The 23,120-nt window shown below is 32.8% G+C and overlaps 3 protein-coding genes across 3 annotated transcripts in view; 2 read left to right on the forward strand and 1 right to left on the reverse strand.

Moving 5' to 3' along the window:
- LOC123693470 (RYamide receptor-like) overlaps window positions 1-1,922 on the forward strand; it is a 79,312-nt gene extending 77,390 nt beyond the window's left edge. The window contains exon 8 of the mRNA XM_045638601.1: window positions 1,110-1,922. Within this exon, the coding sequence (XP_045494557.1) occupies window positions 1,110-1,255 (146 nt within the window). The 3' untranslated portion in view covers window positions 1,256-1,922. The remainder of the gene's footprint in view (window positions 1-1,109) is intronic.
- A 5,201-nt stretch (window positions 1,923-7,123) lies between these two features.
- On the forward strand, window positions 7,124-12,088 carry LOC123693198 (cell wall protein PRY3-like). The gene is made up of 9 exons (XM_045638196.1): window positions 7,124-7,269; window positions 7,860-8,015; window positions 9,071-9,161; window positions 9,461-9,593; window positions 9,962-10,055; window positions 10,369-10,534; window positions 10,631-11,131; window positions 11,228-11,566; window positions 11,765-12,088. The coding sequence occupies exons 1-9, from the start codon at window positions 7,147-7,149 to the stop codon at window positions 12,079-12,081; spliced, it is 1,920 nt and encodes a 639-aa protein (XP_045494152.1). The 5' UTR covers window positions 7,124-7,146; the 3' UTR covers window positions 12,082-12,088.
- Window positions 12,089-13,793: 1,705 nt separating this feature from the next.
- Window positions 13,794-22,195, reverse strand: LOC123693199. Its single transcript, XM_045638197.1, has 10 exons — window positions 22,138-22,195; window positions 21,903-22,058; window positions 21,020-21,116; window positions 19,744-19,873; window positions 17,129-17,213; window positions 16,248-16,407; window positions 15,873-16,031; window positions 15,064-15,802; window positions 13,960-14,985; window positions 13,794-13,818 (listed from the first exon to the last, which is right to left on the reverse strand). The coding sequence occupies exons 2-10, from the start codon at window positions 22,032-22,034 to the stop codon at window positions 13,794-13,796; spliced, it is 2,553 nt and encodes an 850-aa protein (XP_045494153.1). The 5' UTR covers window positions 22,035-22,058; window positions 22,138-22,195.
- Window positions 22,196-23,120: the final 925 nt, after the last annotated feature.

Here is a 23,120-nt window from a genome sequence, read left to right on the forward strand (position 1 = left end):
TTCAGGAGACGAGAATAAAACTCAAATTCATAGTATGTACTTCAAATATATCAATAACAGCATTTATGTCATAAGATATACAAGCCTACATTACTTTACCTTATATTATGACATAATATTACGTAAATAAAGGTAAGTAAGAGCAGTAAAAAAACACAACAAAAAAGTCTATCGGAACGGAGCCGGGATGAGCTGCCAATAATTAATAATTATTAAATAAAGCTTTTTAATTAATATATAAAGTAAATATTTTATTATTCCGTTAATAACTTGAGTCCACAATCGCACCCCGACTCAAATATTTGTTCTTAATTAACGTTTAATAAAATAATGAATTGTCCACATTCGTAGTAAATTAGTACCTACTTTTATGTAATACTAGCGGTCCGCCCCGGCTTCGCCCGTGGTACATATTAACGTTTTCTCTACATAAGAACCATCCTCGTACTTCAAGGAATATAATAAAAAAAGAATTATCGAAATCGGTTCAGCCGTTCTCGAGTTATGGAATTACAACGAAAAGTGGCATTGATTTTTATATATTAGATATATAAAGTAAATATTTTATTATTCCGTTAATAACTTGAGTCCACAATCGCACCCCGACTCAAATATTTGTTCTTAATTAACGTTTAATAAAATAATGAATTGTCCACATTCGTAGTAAATTAGTACCTACTTTTATGTAATACTAGCGGTCCGCCCCGGCTTCGCCCGTGGTACATATTAACGTTTTCTCTACATAAGAACCATCCTCGTACTTCAAGGAATATAATAAAAAAAGAATTATCGAAATCGGTTCAGCCGTTCTCGAGTTATGGAATTACAACGAAAAGTGGCATTGATTTTTATATATTAAGATGTGATATTAGGTTATTCATAGGAACATACAATCATGATACATGTCATTGTTTATTTGGTTAAACGCCCTAAACTCAGGAACGTCCTAAACACTGGAAATAATACTGCTTTAAGACATCGTCCTACGGCGGCAGGCCTAATTTAAAATATGTTTTATTATCAGATACTTAGTCTCAAAAGCTCTACAATTCTACATCGTATCGCATCGTACTACTACAATTAATAATAACAAAATCCACTATTTCCAGATCTCATGGTGATGAACGGCATGACGCGTCGCGGCACGTCGAGCACGAGCGTCAGCCGGCGTGTGACGACATCATCGCTGACATCAGTTCGACGGACGAACGGCGCGCCCGTACGCGCTCTGTCCGTGCGGTCGCATTTCCATTAGCAACTATGGACGTTAGTAACTATTAAATAGAGTTCAAAATTGCTTGTAAACCTTGTTGCTAATTGGTGACAGTGTTCATGTTACAAGTATCTTTAAGTTGTCTATGTTTACTATGTATTGTAGTGAGTGATTGACGATTTATCCTTCTCTTCACCAATTAAAAGATGCAAATGTCGCTTTGTAAAGCTTAATCTAGAAAGCAGAAGGGTTTAATACTTGTCACTGCATAGGAATAAGGTTTTATAAAGTTTACAAAATGTTATATGTAAGTATGAAATTTTTGTTCTCTGTCGGCTTAAATTTATGTCTAGTCGCTTACAGATCATTATGTATTGAATATCCCTAGAACAATTAAAAATATCATCTTGTAAATATAATAAGTATAAAATTATTTAATATTTATTAAATCATAATTTTCAATGTTGAAATAAGTAACTACTTAAATGTAGGGTTAACGCAAATTGAATCAACTCTTTTAATTTTTTTTAATGTTAGATATATAAATTGATATATAGGATGGTGTAAATGAAATAATGATTTTAAATCAAACCAAATTTTTACGAATTACTTATATATGTTATTTATTAAGAGATGTACCAAAGAAAGCTTAATTTGTAATTAAAATTGTGTCCACAATTATTTATCAAATAAAAAACTTGAAGCATAATTTTGTTTTATTTCAACCCAAATATTACCTAAATACCTACATAATATTTATTTCCCTAAACATTAAGGAATTTAATTAAAAAATGTTTGTGTGTACTAGTGTACACATGTAAGAAGTGAAACTTCTTTATGACCTTATTTTTTCAAAAAATAATTTATTATAGGCAATTTTACAGAAAAACGTCGAATCACGCGTGGTAGGGATAAAAAAAAAGTTGGCGCGTAACGGAAAAATGTCACGCGTAACGAAAAAATGTTACACTAAATTTTTTTCCAACCCCGATAAAGAAGTTTCACTTCAAAAAATATCTAGTGTCTTATATCTTCTTTCTATAATATGGCCTTTTAACTATCTTTATGTCAGAATAATAGCTTATTATTATGTACAATATCATGATTTAAGGCGCTGCCCTGAGCAAGCATTTCATTCCACTCACACACACACGCCGCGCCACAGCTGCAGCCCGACGCCATACGCGAATCATTACGAACGGGCCTCGGCCGGTAGTGTCGGTATACAGGCGTTCACGCACACATGCGTACGTTTTTGGTTTGGGAATAAGAATTTGCGATTTACACGAAATCTATTGATTGGACTAAAAAAATAACACAGTATTATATTAGTATGTTGCTTGTAGAATTATTTGCCGAAAAAACAGAATGATTGCATGTAGTTTAGTATGGTTTTTAAGCATCAAAAGATTTTTTTAGAGGTACCTTTGAGATTTTTTTCTATCGAGTAAAATAAGTTGTATTGTGTTTTCAACACACTATCCAACTAGTTTATCTCCTGAAGAATATCATATATTTATCTGAGATTTTTTACTGCAGTTAATCATATACTTTAAAGCATTATAATTTAGCAGCAAATTCGCGTTTTGCTCTACTAGTCACCTTAAAGAGAATTTTTTTAATTTTTTTATATTTGCTATTGCTGTATTTTAGACCGATGACCCAATACAATTGAAGTCAGTCTGACTAGATTTTCACAAGCAGATCATGTTTATGGTATATCTTAGACTAACTGCTCCGCGCGGTTTCACACCCGTGGCTCCACGCCTGTTGGTCGTAGCGTGATGATAACCTTTCTCGATAAATGGGCTATCTAACACCGAAAGAATTTTTCAAATCGGACCAGTGGTTCCCGAGATTAGCGCGTTCAAACAAACAAACAAACTCTTCAGCTTTATAATATTAGTATGGATTAAAATTTAGAAAATATACTCGAGGATCTGAAATACATAGTATACCTACATTAGTAGTAAAAATCATATAGATTTTTTTAATAAGTATACAATATGTATTGTATTGTAATATGTTACGATTCTTAATTACTAAATTAAGATTTTTTGACGTGACAACGTCTTATAATTCGATAGAGCCGGCTGCACGCACGAAAAAACATGACTCATGCGGCGTTACCTCGCTCTGAGGCGTTCCATGTAAGGCTTGAAGTGCAAGCGAGAGCTCGGAACGAGCGACAAAGTTGTTGTCACGTTCAACTATCGTCAGTAAACCTACTTTACGGACAACCAATTTTTTTATTTTTTTAATACCATTGTTATATACAATTCGGTAGCAAAAAGTGGCATTCCTGTAACAATAAGCATATAAAATATCCAGCCAGTAAAAAGTCATGAATGAACGTTGACGTCGACATGAATTTAATTAAAGCAATGGCCGGCATTAGTTCCGAGAATAGCAGGAATTTATCTTTGTAGGCGTGTCTACTCAATTTTTGTGTTTACCCTGTAATCGTATGCCTTTCAGTAAACAAGATACATTATGAGTGCTCAAACATTTATGTTTCACTAGCTTCCCGCCCGCGGCTTCGCCCGCGTTTTCAAAGAAAACCCGTTCCCGTAGGATTTCCGGGATAAAACCTATCCTATGTCCTTTCTCGGGTATCAAAATATCTCTATACCAAATTTCATGCAAATTGGTTCAGTAGTTAAAGCGTGATTAAGTAACAGACAGACAGACAGAGTTACTTTCACATTTATAATATTAGTATGGGTATATTATGACTTTCCGCCCGCGACTTTGCCCGCGTAGTCCAAAACGAACACGCAAAATTCCCTTGATACCTATTTCCGAGATAAAACCTATTTTGTATCTAAGGTATAAGCATAATAGCTTATAAGCATAAGTAAGTACGCTATCTTGGTACCAAATTTCATCCAAAAGAGAGGAAATGATAAAATTCTGACTTTTATTCAATTTTTTGCGTTTTTTTTTCAAGAATCACGATAATATATCAAAACACCAAATAATTTACACAAAACGTAAATACATTATTTATGTCTAGAGTAAATAAGATGTCGTGACGAAAGAAGTTATTAGTTTCATATGCCTATAAATTTTATCCTATTTCAAACTCGACGCCTAGAGTAATTTATTTATTGTAGAATTTGTTTGTTTACAATTCACCTCATATTTTAGTTTTTTATGTATTTTAGAATATATCATATTATGATGTACCTACCTACCCGACGACGTTGGATGTTAGATGAAATCAAGAACGCACTTCACTAGTCGCGGACACGTCCCCTCCCTAATGCTAGCAGATGTCATTCGATTGCGAGGGAAGAAAGCAGTGTGACCCGAAATTCCTTTTGGCTAGATTAGAAACTATTAATAACTAGCGGTCCGCCCCGGCTTCGCCCGTGGTATTTCTCTACATAAGAACCATCCTCGTACTTCAAGGAAAATAATAAAAAAAATTAAAGAAATCTGTTCAGCTGTTCTAAAGTTATGCGCTTACCAACACATTTTGGGATTCATTTTTATATCATAGATTCATTTAAATTCTTTTTAATATCCTATTAGTACCTAACAAGTACCTAACTATGTATTGAACTACTTTTATAGTTTTTATCTTGCTAATGTACGATCATAACAAAAAATAATACTTATGTAGTTTATATTATGTATCTTCAGTAAAAATATAAAAATGAATATAAAAAATCTCTTCAACTTATCATATTATTTGCTCAATCGCTTTGAAAACTAACTTTTTAGATCATTTGAAGCGTAAACTATGTACTTAACTAGATCAGTTTGCTCAGCGCAAAACACTTTAACAAAATATAACTTTGTAACATAAATAACTGTTAGTTAAGATAGATAGCTGGGATAGTTTACAAACTCTTTGCAAAGGTAACATAAAACGATAGAAGGGTAAGCGAAAGCTGTAAATGACATGTTGTTTATTTTGGGAACATCAATCTGCCTGAATATTTATGAAGTGTCAACAAAATACTTTAGATCATGATTAGTATAGTGATGTGAACATATAGGTAGTGAATATTGTTTTCGTTATTGAATTGATTTAATAGTATATCCCGTCTGTTTGTGATGAGATATGTAGTTAATGTAACTAGCGGTCCGCCGTTGATTCGCCCGAACTCATATATACTTTATAGTCTATAGCACTCGGGGACTATGTACAATGTAGGTACAGGTACACACCCAATGATGAAAGAATTTTTTAAATCAGTTCAGTAGTTCTTGAAGTTAGCGCGTTCAAACAAAACTTTTCAAATATATTATAGGTACCTATAGTTAATTGTGTTAAAATTTACTTCTTCGAAATTAAAATAAGTACTAAATAAATACCTAGAGTAAATACGCTCTCTAATTAATGCTCTTAGCTGTGGGATAAATTTATGAATTAAAGAGGTATTAATTAGTATTTAACTATAAAATTATATCTATCATTAAAGCTATATTAACTTCCCAGTGAGTTGAAAAATTAATAATGAAAAGTTATTAATTTCAGCAAAACAGCGAAATAAAATATGATGCAAATGTAATTACATAATTGGATAAATGAGTTGCCGTTATAAAATATACATTAATATTTCTTAGCTTATAGCTTTCTCTTATAGCTAGTAAAAGATACCTAGATGTCATATTAATATTACGTGAATATTAATATTATGTAGATGCCTGATTAATTAAGATGATCCAACGTGTATATTTTTCTAGCGGTCCGCCCCGGCTTCTCCCGTGGTAGGTACATCTACATGTTCACGTTTTCTCTCCATAGACGCGACGGTACGGTACCTATAAAAAAAAATTAACGAAATCCAACACGAAATCGGTTCATCCATTGTCGAGTTATGCGTTTATCAAAACATTTTGCGATTCATATATTTTTATATGTGAATCGCAAAATGTTTTGGTAAACGCATAAAGATTATAGAAACAGTCAGAAAACATGTTCTATTCACTCAATCATCGATTTATCGCCTGAAGCTATTTCGTAGTGAGTGCTCTTCAGTTGATTTATACGGAGAGCGATTAAAATGCACTCGAGTCCGAAATTCAATTTCATATTTTACATGTTTAAATATTTTATTATTTACTATCTGTGTTAATTTTCTCCAGTGCAGATTAAAAACACCTGCACGTTTCATTTGAACATGAGTTATAACTCATTTGGATATAGCCAATTATTATAGCCTTACTAGTGGTTCGCCCCGGCTTCGCCCGTGGTACCTACATGTTTACGTTTTTTTTCATAAAAACTATCCTATCTCTCAAGTTGGATCGAACTGCACATAGTGTGCGAATTTTATTATAATCGGTTAAGTGGTTTAGGAGTCCATTGAGGACAAACATTGTGACACGAGATTTATATATATTAAAGAAGAAGATGTTCAAATGATTTAATCTGTTCTATAGGTTATGCTTTTGTATGAAAGAGCTTTTATTGTTTAAAATACATTTATTATATTATTAGACCCGCGCTGGCAAAATATCGGTAAGTGCATTCAATTCTACGTAATACCTACGTACAATTTTGCATTATAAATGTATCCCAATAGATAAATCCTAAACAACGTAGGTAACTATGGTCTCAAGTTAAGTGAAACTTCTTTAGGTGCGTTGAGAGTGAAATTTCAAGGTCGCGTCATGGCAATACTGTCACGTCATTAGGGTAAGACGACGATTTTGGTATCTTTGAATCTTGCCAAAGAAGTTTCACTTCTGGCACGTGTGCTCGGCATACACGCACTTTTTTAATATTTAGAATTTTATATAGACATTCGCTTGTCACGGTGTTATTATAAAATGAATAGATAATTTATATAAATGCTCCATCAGCTGTTGCGATCATTATAAATCTTCGAATAAAATAAAAATAGTTCATGGCCAACGTGAATATTAATAATATTTATTTCATAATGACTGGTAGCTGAAACGTTTAATTATTATAAATGTTGGTTTTAACAAAATTTTGCATAGCCTTGTATATGTCGGTAATATTTTTAGTAAATGCCACGGACTATTGTGATCCGAAATTCTGTGAAAATAAGAGTCATACTTTGTGTATTTTTAAGGTTACCTACTTCTTTAGAATATTTACTTGTCTATAAAATTATTCAGTTTAGTTTCTAATGACGAAATGTGCTGTAAATTCTCATATGTAATGAAAAAATACGTTTGTGGAAGCGTAAGCTGCTCGCAAATAGAAGCTGTTTTTAATTTAAGTTATTCTAGCGTGGTGTTGACATCAATGATCTTTTTCTTTCTATAAAAGAAAGTTGGAAAAACTTTCTTTCCAAACAACAACTTTAAAAACAACTAGTTTTACGAATCAAGGTTCTGGGTTTATTTTAAAGTTCCTTCTCCTAGCATTAAGCTTGATGTTTTTAACAGTTGTGTTACTCATCGAAATATAAGTAGGATATAATAATGATAACTGTCAGAAAAAAGTATTTTTATATTAATCTCTACTTTACTCGATTATAACTTACGCTAGTGTGTAGGCCGCTTTATAATAATTAATACAGATAAAAGATTTGGTGGACCCTACAATAATATATTTCCAACTTCCTATTATTAATCTATTATTAATAAATAAAATATCCTATTATTAATAAATTAAATAATCGATATCCACATTATTTAAATAATAGAAATTTTATAGCATGACGGTCCTGCTCCTAATTGTTTGAACTATGAAAGATTCATTAAAAGTGACAAAGATAAGGAGGAAATAGTTAACAAAATTAACAGTCGAAGAAATAAAGTTGCATCTGGTGATATACGCTCGTTGCCATCAGCAAGTAATATGATGAAAGTGGTTAGTCTATGTAATTTTTATTACCTGTAAGAAACTGATATTCTACTCATAGAGGTATTTATCATTATCTATATTATAGAGAGAGCAGGATTCCATTGTTTATCATGTATAAAGAAATCAAAAAATAATACAACATATTAATGGAAAGCTTTCTTATGATTTTATTTTGGTATTTTTTTAGCGTTTGAAATTTAAATAAATTAGATACGTATATTTTCCGAGTCTTTATAAAAATACTTGATACAAACTAGTAAAAGACTACAAACTAGTGAAATAGATGTAAAATGCATTTTTCCTACGCTCCGGAACGATATGGGACTCTACGCTCCACAACGAGGCACTTTCTACAATCCTCGAACCACTCACCCCACACTCACCAAATTAATTATAAAGAGTTAATGACCATCAATATAAACGCATAGAGTAAAAAACTGTGTCATAAAAAAGCGAAGTCCCATGTCCCCTAGTGGGGTAAGGGGCAGATGCATTATACATCTGTTTCACTGATCGATATTCTTTAGGGACAAGTAGGTGATCAGCCTTCTGTGTCCTGCCAGACTGAGACATTTTTTTTTCGTTTCCACCGGTAATCGAACCTAGGACCCCTCGGTTCTACGCTCACGCGTCAACCACTGTACTAAGGAGGCGGTGTTATAAATAAAGGTATTATAATTAAAGACTCCCGCTCTCCCAAAAGGCTCTGTATTCATCTTGATGATGACGGTTATATTTTACATGGAATGCTCCACTCATTTACACACTCTGCGTTGATTGTTATTAATTTGGAAATTAAAATTAAGAAGAAATTCTAGCTGCGTTCAAGATTAAGTAAAATAGTTTGTTAAGAAAGAAAGCCCTACGTCCGTTATTTTTAGTGTGTTGGAATTAAAAAAGAAAATGTCTGATTAATATTCTAATGTATTGTGTAAAATCATGGAAGGAAAAGTTTAAGTGTCCTTCTGGGGAAATGCATTTCAAATAACTCTGTTTGATTTTCATAATTGCTAATCTGGCAAATTTCCGTAAAACTAAATCATAATAATATTTGTTTACAGAAATGGAATGAAGAACTAGCAATATCAGCACAGCGTTGGGCTGACCAATGTGAAAGCGGTCCGGATTTAGCCGACTCGTGTAGAAATTTAGGTTACCAATAAATTAGTTTTAAACTAAGTATTTTGTGGATAGAAAGCGTTTACATATTATTTTCGTAAGCGTTGAACGTGGGCAGAAACTAATTTAATAACTTAACTTCGCCGATATTGCTTTTTTACAAAATTTGGCCATATTATATTTGTGTAAATGTGCCAAATAGATGTAGTCGATATCTCTATTAATTTAAATCTTGCTTTGTAAAATTATAAAAAATAATATTTTCTTCTTTAAGCTTTTTTGTTTCATTATAAATAGTAATAATAACATAGTATACGTTTTATTTTGAATAGAAAATACTCCAGTGGGGCAAAACATAGCTACACTTTATGGTGAGGCAGCAGATGTCAAACCGTCTACTCTGGTTGATTTGTGGTACATGGAGCTTTTGCATATAAATCCTGCTATAATATCTAACTACCAACCGTAAGTTTTTTTATGGTAGAATCTAGAATTTTCTTGGCATCATCAAATTACCAATTCACGAGTGACTGAATTGGTCAGGCATCCGCTCCGGTTTGGCGCGAAAGGATGCGGGTTCGAGTTCCGCCTCGTGATCGAATTTTTTCTATTCTTTATAAATTTATAAATTACCAATAGCTAAGTTTGATCATGCATGATGTAGTTTTGAAATCGAATAAGTCAAGTTAAATAACTTTCACTTAATATACGAAGGTCGATGTAATACCTAATACTTGGTAATTTGAAGTTTCTAAACATAACTAAACATTATTTTATTTTATTCGTAACTACTATTAATGAAGCCCTTTATTGAATAATATTATCATATTCAGATCATCGGCAAGACATTTAAAACGTCATGACTATTTCACACAATTGGTTTGGAGCGAAACCACGGACGTAGGATGTGGTGCGGTTAAGTTTCAGGTGAATAATACTCAAATAGTCAAATTCTAGCTCATCTAAAGTTCTTAGCCTCCTATAAGGTGTCTTATAAATGCATGTATTAAAATTGTACATAGTAAACAGCAATCTAGTACAGAAAGATTGTACAATAATTTAGAAATGTATCCAATAATTACTCTTCAATTATAAATAATTAATACATATTGCAAAACCAATTTGTATTGCATATTATATCCATAAAAGTACTCTGCTTACCAATTAATTTTGGCACTGAAAAACGAATCAATAACAATAAATATATCGCCGATATGTTTTCATTGTGATATAATTTCAGGAACGTTTTCCAGGGAACTTAAATAAAAGTAGAACAGTTTACCGTTTGGTTTGTAACTTTATGCCATGTGGAAATATTGAAGGTAAACATGTATACAATGAGGGACCTCCATGTACTTCGTGTGGGCTGAATGTTAAGTGTGATTCGACTCATAAAAATTTATGTGGTTGAGTATTAACTTATAAATACTTAAATATAAAAATACTTAAATCATATTTAATTTCATATAGGAGCATCAGTAATGAGAATAATTTATTTACAGAGCAGCGAAATGAAGTATTTAAAAATAGAATAGATACAGAAGAAACAAATTATAGACTTATTTTAAACAATACACAAATAAACAAATTAGAAAATGCAACAAACGTGAAAAACAGTTCACTGAATGAAGTAACTGAATCAGAAACAGGTGTCGATAGTGATATTACATTGGATTTATTTTCCTATTTATTCAATATAAATGAAAATACAACAACTCCCCATACTGAAATTACAAGGTTATGTAAAGATGTATTATTTGTTGATGAATTTATGGACATACTAAGAAAGAAACTGAGTACAGATAATGTATTGAAAGAAATGTTAATGTCTACTAAAACACCGCAAAGTGACATGCAATACTCTGATGCGAAAGTAGATGCAATTGTTAGTAAAATTTATAGTCAAAAAACTACGCCTACAACTACAAAATCAACAGTTAGTGAAAGTATAAATTCTACATTGCTTGTGGATCTAGTTGAAGCTGTAATTTTTAGAAGTCGAGGTAATTATGTTACCCACTATTAAAGATCTACATGTTTATAAACAAATAGCAAAGCATTGAGCTAATTTTTTGTGTTAATTGTTTTATTACTTTCAGACAAAATATCAACAATTGAAGATGTCTCTTTACTATCAGATGCATCAATTGATGCTAGAACAGTTCAAATGCAAGCAGAATTAGCTGAAACGCGACAAAATCAAGAATTTACTGGTCACTATTTCTTTCCTGAAGAAGAAGAACACGAAGAAAATGTTAAAGAACACACAGAACCTTACTATGATTCTTCTGTCGTACCAATATCGGAAATAGAACTAGAAATTGAAGAATTAAAGAGAAACAGGGGAACAAAAGATTTTATCGATGACATCCTAGAGACTGATCTCTATACAGAAAGAACGACACAAAACAATATTATGACCTTTGATGATAATAAAGGTACCTAAAGAGTTATGTAATAAATATTGGATTGAACAATTAAAGCCAAAAGCAACTTTATCAAATTTAACAAAATTCTAAAGGGATAAATAATATAAAATTTTCCTTATATGGATAAAGTCACTGAAAATTACTACACTGAAACGTACGAAATCGTAACAACCATATTTTGTACATAAAATAAACTCAATTTTACAGAATCTGCAAGATTGATAAATAATAATAATGAAGACGCAATTAACCTCTGGAAACAACCCAACGACTATGATCCCGGATCAGCTACAAAATCTAAAAGAGAAGTGAAAGCGAATGCGAAGATAAAATTCCATAAGAAAAGCTTAAGAAACAATGATGATGTGTTGATAAACTATAACGAACTTATAAAAATCTTAGCATGGGATTTAAAAGATTTAAAGTTGAATGAGAAATTTCACTGCAGTTGTAATTTAGGTTCGACCTTTACTTTCACTCGTTTATTCATGATCCTGTTAATTGCAATAATGAACTTAAATTAAACGTCATAAGCACCATTGTCCTTTTAAATGTAAATTAAATTTTCTAAGAAGGAACGTGGAACGTGTTTTTAATTTATCCTCATAATATTATTTATTTGTTTAGAATGAATCAATTTATGAGCCCAAATATTAGGTTTATTTAAATTTAAACTATGAAAATTTATAAACCGTACAAATAACATACAGGCCAATTACGCAACTTAATTTAGTTTTTAATTAACAGAAGTGAAAAATAACTAACCTGGCATTATGCTGTTGTTAATTAAGATCAACAACGTGAAATATTTTCATAGTCCAATTCTTTTCAATCCAGGCCATGATAATTTAAGGTTTTCCAGCAATTCTTGGGTTTTTTTTTAATTAGTCTCGATGCGTTCAAAAATAACGTACGTCAAATTCTGGTATCACGGTCTTGACCGATTTCTTGATTTTATTTTTTTGGAATAGGCAAACTTAAAAAATTTCAAACTGCTAAGTTCACTAGTACGTTAACTCTTACGATCAAATACAAATTCCAAGCTACAAGAACTGGGAACAAACAAAACTAGGAAGATACAGATTTCTACAGTCCAAAAAACAGATAAGCATTTTAAATTACGAGTAAAAGACGACCCTGAGTCGATTTTAAATCGGGAGGAGAGAAATATGTGATCTGGATTTCACATTATTAACTAAGCTATTGGATATTTTCAGAAATTGTTTCAAGATTTTTTGTGAAGAGAATAGTAATTTTGGAAATATCACTTCTTTATTATCAGATTCCAATAATTAAAATTCCAACCTGATTTAACAATAATAAATATAAGTTACTTATTTAAAAAAAAACTCATTTCGTGCTAAAATAATATAATATCCTAAGAAAAAGCTTTGTTTTTTAATTTCCTTGTATTTTTATTGTGACTATGATACCGTGTTTCCTAAATGAATGTACTGATTTTTAAGTGGCTTCTCTTTTTTTGAAAGCTGGTGTGAAGTAATAAGCTACATACTTTGATTGAATTTAAAAATTTCTCGAAGGAACTCTCATAGAAAACAGAGTCAGGGTAGCAAACAAAAAACAATACAAAAGAAAAAAAAAGACGTGTGGCACTCGGTGACTGCCGCGGTTGCGCTATTGCATAGCATGCCTTCAAGCCACACCTCCGATCGTCGGAGTGGGGAGCGTGAGGTTTTTTCGTTACGGAATTTCTTTCGGTCCCCGCGCTCAAGGCCCGCGATAGAAGCTATGCAATAGCTTAAAAATTGGTCATATTATAACTCTCTCAGGGCTTTATTTAAGTTTAATAATTTATATTTACTATGTACAATAATTTACTTAACCGTTTCTCATTAATTATTCCCCAATCGCTATTAAGTAACCCTTATACGAGGTAACAGATGAGTGAATATGATTATTTTAGATAATTAATTCCACCTTATGCTACGTTTTAACCTAATTTACTAGTACCTCGGTATTCTACTCGTATATATATATTATCTTTATAGAAAACTAGCTATTGTCCGCAGCTTTGCCTGCGTGGAAAAGATGAAATAATTCCACTCCTCGAGCTCAACCTTTTTCATGAAAATCGGTTTGTCTAAGCTACCCGTGTTAGGCACAGTTGGTACCTAAATTAGCAAGTCACATTATACATAAGTGGAACGAAGTTGAGTCGCCGTGAGTGCTTACATTAGCAATATTTGAAGCCAGGCTCATCACAACTTTGTTATTATTATTCTATGAACCTTCGTGTGCTACTGGAATTTCGTTGAAATTAATAATGTCAATTTAGGATTACTGAAATTCCAATAATAAAAATGTACATTTTCATAGCAAAATACTTTATTTAAAATAAATTTGATAAAAAATATATTTAAAAACAAATAAATAACATTAACATTAATTGTAGCCTGATATTGTAAGTAGTCCTACTGCAAGCGTTACACAGGCATTTTCCATGCACTGTAATTTTGTTTCTTTTCCATCTTTCTATAATTTTGCGCAAAACTAAATAAAATAAATCGCCATAAGATAAAGTATTGTAGCTTTCAGTTTCTCTTTTTAAAATTCTTGCAGATGTCCTACCATAAATAGAGCTCTTAAGATCACTTTCCCTTTTATTTCTCAAGTAATCATCATCACAGCTACAATAATCAAAATCTGATTCGTCTTTTTCCTTTTGAGAATTACTGTATTCATGTTGCTCAGTGTCACTTTCAACAGCTTTATTTAATGTTTTTGTAAGAGGAAATTCCGTAGACTGAGATACAAGTTCTTGATTTGAATCACGTCTTCGCACATTTAAAGACCGTTTTTCACAGTAATCTTCGTCATTACCTTCTTCCACCTCAGGTTCAGTACTAGGCGTTGGTAATGTATCCATTTTATTTCTGTGCATATAATCGCGAGTGCAAGTAGATGTTCTCGTACAACCTTCAACATACCCAGGTGGTGTTCGAGATCCTCTGTTACCAATATCCGCATTCCCTTCATTTTCACCTAAAGAAGCAGCGGTCCATGTACACGTTAGTTTCCGAGTACAATGTTTTAACCGAACAAACGGTGTATTTGCAGTGTATTCAGTTGTGCTCGATTCTTCAGTCGCTGGGGCTACTGTTGAAGCATCATCAGAACGCCTGGCATTATATTCACTAGCATTGAGTTTTCTTAAACGCAGCAATTCATCGAATGATAAATACTTTTCAGTCGGGTTTTTAAATGTGGCTTTGATTGCGATTGTGATTGGCTCTGTAACTAGTTTTATTTTTTGTGTACTAGGTGTCATTGGTCTTCGTCTACGCGTTTTTTTATTTGCCAATGTTGTATATCGTATTGATTTTAACTGAGGTTGTTTTTTATACTCATCAACTTGCCAAAATGGTTTGAAAGTCCTTTGATCATCAGGTTCCCTTCTTACTCTTTCTCTGCAAAAAATCTTTATTTTAATATTTTATTTATTACCATTAAAACTATAATAAATATAAAGGTATTATTTTTCGTACCTAGGCTGATGGGGCGTTCCAATTCCATGTGTAGATTTCCTCTGTCTATTTAAATTTAATTTCCAAGAGCTATCGTCATAATCTATCTTTAAAAGTGGTTTTAAACGTTCTGCTTTTACCTCTGCTTTCCTTCGCATTCCTTCATAATCATCATAGAAACCATACGTAGTAATTTCTTCTCTTTGCAGGTTTAAATTGCGTTTCATATCTGAACACAAGTTTCCTGAAGTGTTTACATTAGGACATTTACAGTTATTATTTTGAGGACAGTAATTTGGATTTGTAGCACAGGTTACCTTAAGCGTACTACACTGGCATTGTGGTAATGTATTATCACAGGAATGAGTGGTAAGTTGACATCCCTGTTTTCCCGGATCGCAAATATTTCTCTGACCTCGAGTGCACTGCTTGATTGGCACTACAGTTAAGCAAGAGGATGTAAAGCAGTCATTTAAATTGCTTGTTTCAAATTTTCTAGTACACTTCCTGTTTACAATATTATCATTATTATGATGTCTGTAGAATTCGTCCGTAAATTCGAAAGTTGGTGTTGTTGTATAGTCATATCTTCTAAAGTTTTTATTATTTTGTTCTGGGTGTAAATAGTCCATTTGAAGAGTATGGTCATGGCCATGGTATACTCTGGAATGTCCTCTTTCTCTATGTTGAAAAAATCCATCAGGATGTCTTGAAGCATTTGGTGGAGTTCCCCAGTAATTACGATTATCTCTCTTCATCGCTACAAAGAAACTTAAAATTTGTACTTTCATAGTGCATTCTGTTATTATAATTATTTTAATATATCTCACCATAAGAATTGTTATAGACGTGTCGTAATTTCTGAGCTCTGTTACGTTGTGCATCATTTTCTTTTATTGTATTAAAATTATTTTTATTTGGATCTATTTCACTTGATACTGAATAAATAATTCGTAGTAAACTGGTAGATGAAGGCAGATCGGTGATATCTGTTGAAAGTAAGATGCTTAATATTAATCATCCACAAAATATAATATTACTGTACACCTAGAGAATTAAATGCGATTGAACTACAGTTATTAAGATATTGTAACTTTGTTATCCTTCGCAATATCAGATAATTGTAACTTTGTTATCCTTCGCAATATCAGATAAGTACCTTAATGCCAGTGTCCAGTGTCAGGATATAGCTTTGAATTACAAACCTTTTTGAGCTTCTGCGCATAAACCAGGATACTGATTATCAGCAGCCATTCCCTCCTCACATTGCGTTCCCGGATAGCCTATAATATAAATGGGTCGTCTTTGCACATTACCTCTAGGTGAAAAATTGCAGACCAACCTATCTATTGGCTGTAGGTTAATCTGGAAAACAAAATGATTTACAATTTTGCGTGTGTCCTAAAGGTGTAAAATATCTTCGCTACTATTATTACTTACATCTTTAGAACCTTCTATTATAAAGACAGCACAGATTCAGATAAAATTTGGAATGAAAATAGTCGAATAGGGAAGACATTTTAGATGAAAGATTCTGCCCATTTCCAACTCCACTTTTACTAACCCGCGATCTTAATACCATACAATTATGATGCCAGTATACAATATGTTTTAAAATAAAAAAAATTGGTAAACAACATAAATTGACAACATTATTATCATCATTTAACCATTAACTATACTCTCCCAAATCCCAAGAGAGAATGCCATATATTACATATTTTAAAGTCCAACAAGACTTGCTTCGAATCGTAACTTAATTATTCCATTTGCTTCAACCTCTCGTTGCTTATTACGTCTAACATGCTAAATTATACTGAACTGGTTGAGAGTTGCAATAACTTTACCTCGAGCATAATATTATCTTATATTTCGCGTGTTTCGAGACAACAAATGCATTTCACTTATGAACGAACTAGGAAAAAAGGGTTAGGTTGCTATTATGGCAATAATCTAGGGAATCTTTTTCGTTACAGTAAAACAGACAATGGAATAGATAAATTCATTTCTTACCTGCATAACAATATTTTAAGAATATTTATAATTAATATAAGAAAACAAACAAATTTCCTTGTCAAATACTAACATAAAAACGCGCTCTGCCACAGCCAACATGCTTCGTCGTAGCCCATATTAACTGCGTAAAATAATTGCTCTTACTATTTCTTGACCTGCAAAATGCAAATAAATCCAATCTTAGGTACTACTTATTACCTAGATATCAATTCTCTCTGAAATGTTTGTCTCCGTCATAAACTATCCATCCGATTATCCACTCATAAACAAAACTCTCTCCGTCTCCGTCCGCGCGGAAAGATAAAAATTAAGATTTATTTTTTTTCTATGTATTTTTCCGGGATAAAAAGTATCCTATTTTATTCCCAGGATAATAAGGTAAAACTACACCAAGTTTCATCGAAATCGAACCGTTAGTTTTCACGTGATGCCTTCACATACAGACAGACAGACAAATTTTTTTAATCACATATTTGGGTTTGGTATCGATCCAGCAACACCCCCGCTATTTATTTTTTCAATATTTTCAATGTACAGAATTGACCCTTCTACAGATTTATTATATATGTATAGATAGATACTAATACATCTAAATAAGCTGAAACAGATACACAATACAATATGAATTGCTAAGAGGAATTGTTATAAAAAGATTATGACTAAATCGCATCCAATCCTGAATCCTTTAATTTCAATCATAAAACACAAACATACAGCAAGCACTCCCAAAATAATCAAAGGAAAATCTAAAATTTTCCGAAACCAATATGTGATTGTTTCAAATGGATGATTGATGAATTCGCAATTTGCTTGGTTTGGAATTAGCACAGCGAAACACTTTCCGGCTTAGATTACAAAATAAAATATTTCCGGATTTGGTTATGTTGATGAAAGTCAACAGCGACCCTGGACCATAGGAAAAATTCCATGATTTAAATTAATAAATCTCATTTTATTTTTATTTTACGCTTTGTCGCCCTGTCATTCTAATAATTAAACACTTGAAATTTTCCTTCTTTCTGACCCTTTCTTGAATAAAGCTGACAATAGATGGATATTAGACTTATATTAAACTAGAGGTCCGCCCCGGCTTCGCCCGTGGTACATATTTCGCAATAAAAGGTAGCCTATGTCCTTTCTCGGGTATCAAAATATCTCCATACCAAATTTCATGCAAATTGGTTCAGTAGTTTAGGCGTGATTGAGTAACAGACAGACAGACAAAGTTACTTTCGTATTGATATTTATTAAAATATTCTACAATTTAAAATGGCAACATTAACCGTTAACTGACATTAATCTCTGGGTTGCCTTTTCGTTGGTGCCAAAAAATAAATATTAATCCTAAAAAAGTCTTATGAAAGACAACAAAATACCCAACGATGTATCGTTTGTTAAAAAATATAGTAAAGTTGGAAGCTCGTAACTACTGCCTATATTTTTTTTATTTTATTTTTTTTGGAACCACTTTAGTAAATTAAAAATAAATAACCGTTCAAACAGGCGATTTTCCTAAAAAAATGATGACACTAATATTTTCGCTGTATATAAAATACAATAAGGCTGGTTGCAGAGCTTGACCGACCGTCAGTGCGTACCGTCGGTCCTGACGATACGCATCAACAATTGTATGACTATGACACTAATGCGCATGACAATACGCGTGCGTATGGTCGGTCTAGCTATGAACGGTTTTATGAATTTCCATACATTATTATGACAAGCGCGACTGACGTACGCACTGATGGTCGGTCAAGCTCTGCATCCAGCCTAAAACACGAAGAGGCTAAACGAAATCCGAGGTTAAGACGCTTAATACCTTAAGGTACAAAGTGACAAGAATACAATTTCATTGTACCTATCTTAAATATTTTTATAAAGTAGCAAATCCTTTTCAGAAACACAATTGATTTTCCTTATTTACCCGAAATAATATTATATTTGCAATTCAAACTTTAACTATATTAAACTTCTTCTAGAAGCAATTTTGAATTGTCATAACCTAAGGTCATAACATAGATTTTCAAACTCAAACTCAAACATTTATTTATTCAATTAGACTACTTTTAGTAGCACTTTCGAATCGTCATTACATAAGTATTTTTAACATTTAGGTACCTACCACCGATTCGGAAAGCAGTAGGTATCAATGGAGAAGAACCGGCAAGAAACTCCATAGTTACCAATTTTACCAATGTTAATTGTCTTCGGAGAAAAAACGGAAAGCTCCGTAGTCACTTTTATAAATTAGAGAAATTAGTATCTAACCAATATTTAAACCTCTATTTATAACTACTTGACTGACATACATATAAAACGTTCAGTTGATTTGTTTGAACAAAAAGCAACATTATGGCTCAATAAAAAAAATAATAAACTATATATCAAGTTACTAGTTAAAGCTTTCCAATGTTTAAATTATTATCGGTTGAAAAGTTTTTTTAATAAAAGTTGATAACTAAGTACTTCAACAAAATATCATAATATCTTTTATAATACATAACTAATATAGTGTACTTTATAATACATAACTATTATAGTGACTTTCCCGCCTACCTGCTATATCACACCATTAAAAGCGTAGACAGACAAACTACGATTCTTCTACGATTCTACGATTAAAAGTAAATTTATAAAATGTTGCCATGTGTAAAAAGGTCTAATATTATCTGTGATAATACTAACATGTTATAATACGTCACGCTTCCAGTATATGCCATTGATTGTATGAACCACATATCGATGAAGTTCTTCAAACTTATACCTTTGCTGGCTCCCGTGATTGTAGCTATGTTCTGTCCTACTTTAACCGTTTCTAGTGGAGACAACAAAACTTTTTAATAACACTATTGTTGGTTTTACTAGCTTTCCGCCGCGGCTTCGCCCGCGTAGGTTACGAAAAACCGCATAGTTCCTGATCCCATAGGACCGGAGCTGAGTGACCAAAACTAACTAATTCAATATTATACTGGAAGTATTTTGGAAGGAAGAAAGATGAATCATAAAAAATAAAAAAATATTATTCGAGAAATTTTTATCAAGTAAACTGGTAGTTAACTATACGTTAATTATTTCCCCGAAAAATCTAGACTAAATGCCCAAAACTGTTTATAAATATCACATGCCCTTATAAAAGATTTTAAAAGTATATAACTACGAATACTTCAAATTCCTTTACCATGTAAATTCTTTTTTCTTTGAAGAATCATAAATTAGGAGCCTTTGCAGGGGTTTTATCAAAGAATTTCCTTCATAAGCCCTGTCAAAATGCGTCGTTTAAAGCGGGCAATCTGATAGGTATCTAACCCTATTTTCGTAAACCTATCATATTTTTTTCGGGGTCACTAAGACGTCGAGGTTTGTACCAATAGAGTGCGTGAGTTTTGACGAGGGTCAGAGATATAAAACAGACATCAAAGGATAATCTACTAAGCTACAATACAACTTTGATTGACCTTACAAAACAATACTTTGTCAGACATAATCTGAACGCTTTGCTGGTTATTACCCTCAGTGACTGATTATACAATTAAACCAGAATCCTACTAATATTATAAATGAAAAAGTTTGTGAGGATGGATGTTTGTTACTATTTTGCGCAAATACTACTGAACTGATTACAATGAAATGTAGGTAGCTGAAGACACAGAATAAGACAAAGGCGGATTATGTCGGACATAGAAACATCCGACATTTTTATCACGGAAATCCCACAGGAACGGGAACTTTGCGGATTTTTCTTTGAAAACGCTGGCGAAGCCGCGGACGGAAATCCATTAGGTAATAATTATTATAATCACTTATAATTCTAAGTACTCGTTTATCACTTCTGGCTTTACTGGCACAAACTTCGCGTTTGAAACCAATCGTAAACTCCTTCCTAATTGCTACTGACGAAATGATAAAACACTTTTGGCGTGATGAAAATAATTTTAAAGAGACAGCATAATTAAAACAATACCCAAATCCCGACACTCATCTTCTCTATCCGGCCTTATTGCTGAGTCGCATTGGTCAGCCCAGCGCTGTGCAATTTCTGCTAACTCTTTTGACCATGCCTGAAATACGTTTTATTATAATGTCAACACAAAGGAAAGAGACTGAATTAACGAAATTATTCCATAAAAAATGATTAAACTTATCTATACTAATATTATAAGGCTGAAGAGCTTGTTTGTTTGAACGCGCTAATCTCGGGAACTACTGGTCCGATTTGAAAAATTATATTTGCTATATACTTAATAGGAGGGGAGCACTGCGTGTGAAACCGCGGAGCACAGTTAGTTTCTTATAAAAATTCATATCATTTGTTTTGTAGAGCCAGTACCTACAATTCTATTACTAAAATTGTCCCATTTACACTAAAGATTTCTAGCCGAGAAATTGCGAATCGATTCTAACTTACACAAAGAAATCTCGGAGGAGTTAGATATTATTTAGAGCGTAAATAGTTTTATTAGATTCTATTTCGTTTATTGGTTTATAGTTTCCTAATTATAGCTTTCCAACAGAATATCTAAGGATGTCAAAAATGTTTTTTGTGTACTTGAATGTAGGTATCTATTGTGTAGGTAGGTACATATGATTTTTTATTCCAACCAAAAACGCTAACTGCCAGAAAAGATTGATGAAGGTCACTTGCAAGCGCCGTTTCAAATGGGAATCTTTTTATAATATGTCACTTAAGTATATATAACAATCTTAAATTAATAGTAAAAATGCTTTTGTGAGGCATGAAGCAATGTTATTTGTTACGCTGATGATTGCCAAAATATGTCAAAAATAGAGTAAAAGAAGAAATATTTCAATAGATCCTCATAAATACAGAAGAAAAAGAAACTTACAACTTTATTCATATTGGCTGCATGAGGGAAATATCTAGAACGACCCATGGCTATGAAATTTCTCCTTTCATTAATTCTATCCAAAATTTCATCTATATCGTTATCAGTAAGCAACACGTTTTGATATCCCATGCAATATTTGCTCGGACCTGAAAACTTATGGCAAATTATCTTTTCAACCTAACAAGGTAAAACGCTTGTAAAACGTAAATTCATGTGTAAAAATTATTAATACCTAGTTTAGAATTACAAAAGAATTCGTAGTATGTCATCACTACATAGTATAAAACAAAGTCGCTTTCTCTGTCCCTATGTCCCTTTGTATGCTTACCTAAATCTTTAAAACTACGCAACGGATTTTAATGCGGTTTTTTGAAATTTGGAATGTTTTACTCAACAACGTCATAGGTTTAGTACCTATGTAATCATGGGCGTAGCCACGGTGGGGCAGGGTGGGGCGCTTGCCCCACTCTAGCTTTAACCTGGAAGGTAGGTAGATACCTAACCAAATCTAAAAATTGAAGTACCTACTAACTCTTTTGACTGCCTAACACCTAACAAGTATCATACGCCCAGCGACCAAACGGCTGAAGATTTTTGGATCTATTTCGTGGTGTGGTAGGTGAACAATAAGGTGTTTTGAATAAGAATAATTCGAATAACGAATTACACACGAAAAAAGAAAATAGCTGAGGTTTCCTTGTTACATTAACTGTAAGAAAAATGAGTATTACAATTAGTTACCATTACCCCAATTACCCCAATTAGTTACCCCACTAACTTATCCAATTTCACTTTTGTTGTTTTACACGTTCTACAACTCACTGATACTTTTTATTTTACTCGCCATCGCAAATGCCTTCGCAAATGCCTTCGCGAATGCCTTCGCGAATGCCTTCGCAAATGCCTTCGCGAATGCCATCGCATATGCCTTCGCGAATGCCTTCACGAGCGCCTTCGCGAATGCCTTCGCAAATGCCTTCGCAAATGCCTTCGCGAGTGCCTTCGCGAATACCTTCGCAAATGCCTTCGAGAGTGCCTTCGCGAGTGCCTTCGCGAATGCCTTCGCAAATGCCTTCGCGAGTGCCTTCGCGAATGCCTTCGCGAATGCCATCGCGAATGCCTTCACAAATGCCTTCGCAAATGCCTTTGCGAGTGCCATCGCGAATGCCCTCGCGAATGCCTTCGCAAATGCCTTCGCGAGTGCCTTCGCAAATG

This window comes from Colias croceus, chromosome 7 (genome assembly GCF_905220415.1).
Source record: "Colias croceus chromosome 7, ilColCroc2.1".
Classification (NCBI taxonomy): Eukaryota; Metazoa; Arthropoda; class Insecta; order Lepidoptera; family Pieridae; genus Colias; species Colias croceus.